Source organism: Alnus glutinosa, chromosome 8 (assembly GCF_958979055.1).
Source record: "Alnus glutinosa chromosome 8, dhAlnGlut1.1, whole genome shotgun sequence".
Taxonomy (NCBI): Eukaryota; Viridiplantae; Streptophyta; class Magnoliopsida; order Fagales; family Betulaceae; genus Alnus; species Alnus glutinosa.
The window spans coordinates 13,267,515-13,275,520 of NC_084893.1; the positions used below are offsets into that span (position 1 = coordinate 13,267,515).

Below are 8,006 nucleotides of genomic sequence, written 5' to 3' on the forward strand. Positions count from 1 at the left end.
TTTTGTCTTTCCCGTTCATTTTTATATTACTAAACGCATATGAGTTATTATGAAGGGCATTTTCGGTATATCACATGGTGTGAACAATGGTAAAATTGGTAGAATTTGGCCAATTTGGTCAAGTGCCACGCACGGGCCAATTTTCCGTCGAAGTAGATGGCAGCTCCTAAAAGAGTGTCTAAATTATAATACATTGGCAGTGTGAATGGCCATATCATGATACTTGTCATTTCATTGTGCTTTATTAGAAATGAGTGTTAAGGGGGTTAAATAATGTTTAATCCAAAATTATATAATAACTTCAAGTGAGCAGCGATCTAATAAACAAGGGCATCGACAAACAGGAAAAGTCTCCCGAGCTGGCTAGGTGCTGCAGAAAACTCTCTCCAGCTCTCAAACTCCCCACAACCACTTCTCCATACTCTTTTTCGGTCCTGAACCACTTCAAGCCAGTATCCATTTCCTTCCGATGCATAGAAGAGCCCGCAAACCATGGCGTCTCATTCCTCTCAAACCACCCGAACCCCGAAATCGCGTGCTTCGTTCAAAAGGGTTTCTCGGAAGTTACCCAGGAAATTGTTGGGAGAGCAGTCCATGGACTATGCATAAAGGGTTTAGTGCGTTTGAGTGTATTTCATTCGAATACTTTAATAAACATGTATTCAAAATTCGGTCATATAGAACGTGCTTGGAATATGTTCGATAAAATGTGTGAAAGAAATGAAGCTTCGTGGAATAACATGATGTCGGGGTTTGTTCGAGTGGGTCTTTACCGGGAAGCTTTTGGATTCTTTCGTGAAATGTGTGGACATGGTATCAAGACAAGTGGGTTTATGATTGCTAGTTTGGTAACAGCGTGTGATAGGTCGGATTGTATGTTATGTGAAGGACTTCAAGTTCATGGTTTTGGTGTTAAGATTGGTTTGTCTGCTGATGTTTTTGTGGGAACTTCTCTTTTGAATTTTTACTGCTCCTATGGCCTTGTTTCTTCGGCCCTGAAGCACTTTGAGGAGATGCCTGAGCGGAACGTAGTCACTTGGACTTCATTGATAGTTGGGTATTCATGTAATGGCGATTTGGGACAATCTATAGACATTTATGGGCGAATGAGGCGTGAAGGTGTATGTTGCAATGAATGCACACTCGCTGCAGTCATTAGTTCCTGCGGGATGCTTGGGGATGAACAGTTGGGTAATCAAGTCCTTGGACACGTTGTAAAGTCTGGATTAGAGACTAATGTTTCTGTTGAAAACTCCCTCATATCAATGTTTGGTAGTTCTGGTCGCATGGAGTTAGCCTGCTATGTCTTTGATCACATGGATAAACACAACACAATCTCATGGAATTCAATGATTTCAGCAAATGCACATAATGGGCTTTGTGAAGAATCATTAAGATATTTTTACTGGATGCGTCATGTCCATGAAGAGATAGATTCTACAACAGTTTCAACTTTGTTAACAGTCTGCGGTTCTGTAAATAATTTGAAGGGGGGCAGAAGAATTCACGGTCTAGTAGTAAAAATGGGACTGGAATTAAACGTTTGTGTATGCAATACTCTTATAAATATGTATTCTGAGGCTGGAAGTTCTGAGGATGCAGAGTTGGTGTTCCAGAAAATGCCAGACAAGGATTTAATCTCGTGGAATTCCATGCTGACAAGCTATGTTCAGGATGAGAAGTGCCTGTATGCCTTAGAACGTTTTTCTGAAATGATTCGGATGGAAAAAGCAATAAACCATGTGACTTTTGCAAATGTATTGGCTGCCTGTTCGGACCCTGAATTTCTTGTTGTGGGCAAGATTGTTCATGCCCTTGTAAACCTTGCTGGCTTACATGACAACTTGATCGTTGGCAATGCATTAGTTACCATGTATGGAAAGTCTGGTATGATGGTCGAAGCAAAAAAAGTATTCCAAACAATGCCCATGCGAGACGAAGTAAGTTGGAATGCACTCATAGGTGGTCATTCTGAGAATGAAGAATCCAATGAAGCAGTAGAAGCTTTTAAATTGATGAGAGAAGATGGCGTTCCTGCAAACTACATTACAATTGCAAATGTTCTTGGTGCTTGCTTGACTATGTATAATCTACTAAAACATGGGATGCCTATCCATGCACATGTAGTTCAGACAGGGTTTGAATCAGATAAGTATGTGCAGAATTCCCTTATCACAATGTATGCCAAGTGTGGTGATCTGAACTCTAGTAATTACATTTTTTGTCATTTGGCTGATAAGAACTCTGTCACATGGAATGCTGTAATCACTGCAAATGCTCATCATGGCCATGAGGAAGAGGCTTTAAGACTTCTTTCACAAATGAGACGCATCGGAGTAGATTTAGATCAATTCAGCTTCTCTTTGGCTCTTGCTGTTACTGCTAACTTGGCCATACTGGATGAAGGCCAACAGCTTCACGGTTTGGCAATTAAACTTGGGTTTGAGTCAGATCATTATGTTTTAAATACTGCAATGGATATGTATGGAAAATGTGGGGAAATGGACGCTGTGTTACGAATACTTCCCTTACCAAGCAACAGGTCACGATTATCATGGAACATATTGATATCGGCTTTTGCAAGACATGGGTGTTTCCAAAAGGCTAGGGAAACTTTTCATGAAATGCTAAAACTGGGGCTAAAACCTGATCATGTCACATTTGTCTGTCTCCTATCTGCATGCAGTCATGCAGGCCTTGTGGATGAGGGTCTTGCGTACTATGCATCAATGACTACAGAATTTGGTGTTCCAGCAGGAATAGAGCATTGTGTATGCATAATTGATCTTCTTGGACGATCAGGAAGGCTTGCTGAGGCTGAAACTTTTATTAAAGAAATGGCAGTCCCTGCAAACGACCTTGTCTGGCGGAGCTTTCTGGCTGCATGCAAAATCCATGGCAATTTGGAGCTTGCCAGGAACGCTGCAGGTCATCTTTTTGAGTTAGCTCCATCAGATGACTCAGCTTATGTTCTTTATTCAAATGTCTGTGCAACTACCGGGAGATGGGAGGATGTAGAGAATGTCAGGATGCAAATGGGATCTAATAGCATAAAGAAGAAGCCTGCATGCAGTTGGGTCAAGTTGAAGAATAAGGTGAGTTCATTTGGGATGGGAGACCAGTCCCATCCAGAGACTGAACAGATATACACCAAGTTGGGAGAGCTTAGGATGATGATAAAAGAAGCAGGTTATGTTGCTGATACAACCCATTCACTGCATGATATAGATGAAGAACAAAAGGAGCACAATCTTTGGAACCACAGTGAGAGAATTGCCCTTGCATTTGGATTGATCAACACTCCAAAAGGTTCACCCATCAGGATTTTCAAGAATCTTCGTGTTTGTGGTGATTGCCATTCTGTTTACAAGTTTGTTAGTGGACTTGTTGGCCAGAAAATCATATTAAGGGATCCATACCGGTTTCACTGTTTTAGCGGGGGGAAGTGTTCTTGTTCTGATTATTGGTAATGAAGCTAATTATGAGCTCAGTTTATTAGCTTTGTTAAGAGTACACAGTAGTGACTTGCAGATGAAGCCATGAAGGTTGAGTTTTTAATCTGGGATTGGGTATAGGTTATCCTGTTTGATGTTGAGAGTTCCTTTTTGTACAATATATCTGTATTTTATATTATTGGTTCCATTGAAATTTTGGAATAGAAATTCATTTGCGAAATTTGTCATATTAACATGGGGAACCTTGTCGCAATTGTTTTAATTACCCATTCTTCAATTTTTGACATGATTATTTGTAATTGAGTAATGCTATTAATTTATTGCTATACTGCACACCGGCATGATTGAACAGTAATCACACCGGTGATGTGGCACATGCCACATCACATTTTAAAAAATAAATTTTGTAAAGTATTCATGTAGCTCCAGTCAAGGTGATATATTCAGTTATCTTCTAGTAATAATTGTGCACTGCTTAATTTCAGTGGTGCTTACACGAGAGATCACATTCAATGTCGTTTTATCTCCATAAATCTGTATTTTCTTTTTCCTTCTTGTAGATTTATCATTTAAAACACTGATTAAGAATGTTTGACATGCATTGCATTCTGGGCTAACGTGTATATATATATATATATTTTTGGTGTGAGCATGGGTTTTCTGTGCTCTGTGCTTTGGATAACATGCCTCATACACCCAAATATTATATAATCTTTATCAAATAGATAAATACAACAAAAGCAACTTTCAAATAGTGCTTGTTAGCTGAATAAAAATCAACATGGTTTGTCACACAAACCATTCGTTACACACTACCGGTGACGGAACTAAGGGGGCCTGGTCACCAACCCCAACTCTAAAAAAAAATGATTAAAAAAATGTTATTTTATCTTTAAATTTTGGTAAAAATAAAAAATAAAAAATTAGGTCCTTTGTTTTTTTTTGGGCCCCTGAATTTCTTTTTATACCGTCATGCCCCTCAGAATTAAACTTTTAGTTTCGTCCCTGCACATTACACATCAAATGAACTTACATCAAAGCCAAATCTACATCGGCTAACAACTCTTGTAGAACAAGTCACAGATCTTTCTAGGATCCACTTGGCAAAGATTTGTGATCAGGAGTATGCAAATTCTGCTTTTGTCCTTTAGGTGAAACTAGCAACCCATTAATTAATTGTCAAGCCTTAGTGAGACAACCAAAAAGCAAATATGCTGTCACTAGAATCTGTCAAGAAACAGATAAGTTGTGGTCCTTGAAGAATTGGTCTTGCAACCCAAGGACATAATTGATCTTCCAACCAAAAAAATCATGAGAGCAATGAAAAGATGTTCACTTAAATGAATAGTTTAATTAACAAGCTTCTAATCCACCATCCTCATTAAAATACAAACCTATTGCAATAGCCATTCACAAACCCCCATCACAGTTCATGGGTTGTATGGGAATGTCCATTAAACATGTTAAGCAACAATCTGTATTTGGAATTCCTCAGTCAGTATACCTTGTGAGTAGTAATTTTTATTTTTTTTTATTTTTTATTTTTTTTATAAGTACCTCGTGGATAATAACTTGATAACAATGTATAAGCATTACTGTCCACAATCAAGCTAGAAATACATATAAATGGCTCATAAAAGATGACTACTACCTCTCAATGCAATCTTAAAGTGTCATAAATGTGACGACCCTTTTTTTTTTTTTTTTGAAAACATACATAAATGAATCTTCACAGTGGCACGACTTCGTGTCGCACAACCAACAAATGTACATGCTCCATATCATGTATCAGATATTCAGAGTAATATCTAAAAGCGGAATAATCATAGTGCTACAACTCCTAACAGAAAGCACATCTAAAAATACATGTGGTCCATACAAAAGAGCCATATATCTGTTTAACTGTTTAAGGCTTACAATCATCCACTAATACAAAAGAATGGCTACACAAAAGAATATGTGACACCTACGTCTCTAGCCATATACAAATACCCAAAAAGAGTGAACTCCATAGTCCAACTTAATACGACTGTCACAGTGTGCTTCAATCGTAATACCCCAAACACGCAGCTTCGGGGTCCTCCTCTAAGTCAGGTGTACCTGCAGTCAAAGGGACATCATCTATACGGTTGTGGGGGTTTGCCACATCCGTATAGATGATAGAGTGAGTTCACCGCCTCAGTACATAATACCGAGACCTCAGTGATATTAAATTAACTGAGTTTTCACAAAGAACCAACTTTTTCCTTTTTAATCTCACGTACACTATAACAGCTACCAATTTATAAAATTTTGTTTGAAAAACCCCATAGCTGATATAGCGAACACCGACTATTAGAAAACATTTAAAGCATACTATGTAGTTCGACCCATATGTAGGAGTTCCATTGGCTTGGAAGCAACTACGTATACACCCACCTACAATAATACTTTTATGTTGGTAGCTCAAATGCACAGAGATCTAACGTTATTAACTGTGATAACACCATGCCTCAGGGCATTACAACTTCATGTCAAGGCACATAGTTGTCCATGCGGTTACTAGAGTGAGACTCTGATATCCAAGCATTTCTTACTGATGTGCCACGACAATCCATCTACCTACTCCCAAGTTACGCTGATATCACAACCAATAGCATCACATCAAAGTACACCAAGCTTAAAACATGCCATCTCGCTCTTTAGTACGAGCTTACTATCATTTTTCGAATATGATTAACACCGAATCCTAAGGCATTACAACTTCAAGTCAAGGCACATAGTTGTCCATGCGGTTACTAGAATAAGACTTTGATATCCATGCACTTCTTACTGATGTGTCACGACAATCCATCTACCTACTCCCAAGTTACGCTGATATCACAACCAATAGCATCACATCAAAGTACACCAAGCTTAAAACATGCCATCTCGCTCTTAGTACGAGCTTACTATCATTTTCCGAATATGATTAATACCGAATCCTAAGGTATTACAACTTCAAGTCAAGGCACATAGTTGTCCATGCGGTTACTAGAGTAAGACTTTGATATCCATGCACTTCTTACTGATGTGTCACGACAATCCATCTACCTACTCCTAGGACATTGTATTACTCATACCGAACCATGACAATACTCTTGTACCTTCAAGCTCAATGTTCTAAAATCATACAACTAGATGATAGCAGTATACATAAAAGCTCTTTTGCCATTAAAACTCTTACTCATACTAATACGTCTAGCATAAAATCTACAATATTCTATATCATGAAATCATCATACAATTTAAATCATGCTATATATGCTATGCATGCTACTGAGCTGCTGTTAAACTGCTGAACTGAGTTGTTACTGGGCTGTTGCTGGGGTATTGCTGGGTTATTGCATGCTTTATGCTCTATACTACATGCTCTATGCTCTTTGCTTGACTAATAAATATTACTTTACTGTTTCGTGCTGATAAATTATACTTTTCTAAACATTTTAATATTTCATCCAAAACATGCAACACATTGTACTATATTCTAAAACTATCCTTGATATATTTGAACATACTCTAAAGTACTCAAATCAAGCAAAACAAATATATTCAAGATATAGTTGGTTCGGATTTATAAAACATATATATTTTGCAATTCTATAATATATAAAAATAACAGTTTCTCAGTGAGTAAAATATCACCTAATTGCTTGCACATCAACACTAATAAGTCCTAGGCTCAATCCACAAAGTGCCACTGTACATAACATATTGCATCCATTTAGTTTTCATCCAATAATTACACTAATTTTCACTTTGAATAGCTCAATGACTATTTTACCCATCAATTGCCTAAACTCGTACCTAACAATATTCCTAGGCTTATAAATAAAATCCTCAATTTTATACAAATTACTAACATTAAACCTAACCCCACAAATATTTATTTATTTTTATAAAACCCATGGTTAATTTGGGGTTAATCATCATTATCACCACAATTAGCCCATAAATTAACAATTTAATTTTAAATAATTAAAAACCTCAAATTAATTTAATCCATTAAATTAGGGTTTTCCCAAACTTAACCCTAATTACAATATTATTAACTCAATGGCATTTGCTAAGGGTTAATCTCTTAAAATCCTACAAATATCAATTACTCAAAAATTAAAGCTTGAGGAAAAACTTACCCAAATTCACCAAACTTCAACCTAAAGTTTGGGTAGCCTCAAGTAAGCTCCAATAAGCTCAAATACCTAAAGAATATAGAGGATTAAACTCATTTTTAGGATTTCACCCAAAAATTACAAAATCATGAGTTTAATGTTTTATCTTAAAATAATTGGTAGGAACGTAGATCCAAGCACAAGGATCACGTTTCCGAAAACGGATTGAAGATCCGACCGTTGGATCTTCGTAGATCGCAATTTTTCTTCTTGGCGAACTAAGGGCTTACTTCTTCTTCTTCTCTTTTTTTTTTTTTTTTTTCTTCTTCCCTGTTCTGTCCGAGTGAGGCATTCTGCCTCTTTTTCTTTTCTTCCTAAGGGGCCACAGACATGCGCCACCTCACTCCTTTCCTTTCCCTTT

At 37.3% G+C, this 8,006-nt stretch overlaps 1 protein-coding gene across 1 annotated transcript; it reads left to right on the top strand.

Annotated features, from left to right (window-relative positions):
- Positions 1 to 314: 314 nt before the first annotated feature.
- LOC133875817 (pentatricopeptide repeat-containing protein At3g24000, mitochondrial) lies at positions 315 to 3,688 on the top strand. Its single transcript, XM_062314053.1, has one exon. It carries the CDS (start codon positions 657 to 659, stop codon positions 3,468 to 3,470), a length of 2,814 nt encoding a protein of 937 aa, XP_062170037.1. The 5' UTR covers positions 315 to 656; the 3' UTR covers positions 3,471 to 3,688.
- Positions 3,689 to 8,006: the final 4,318 nt, after the last annotated feature.

Excerpts from the sequence above, each read along its gene's own strand:
- LOC133875817 (XM_062314053.1), top strand. The coding sequence starts at position 657 with ATGTATTCAAAATTCGGTCATATAGAACGTGCTTGGAATATGTTCGAT.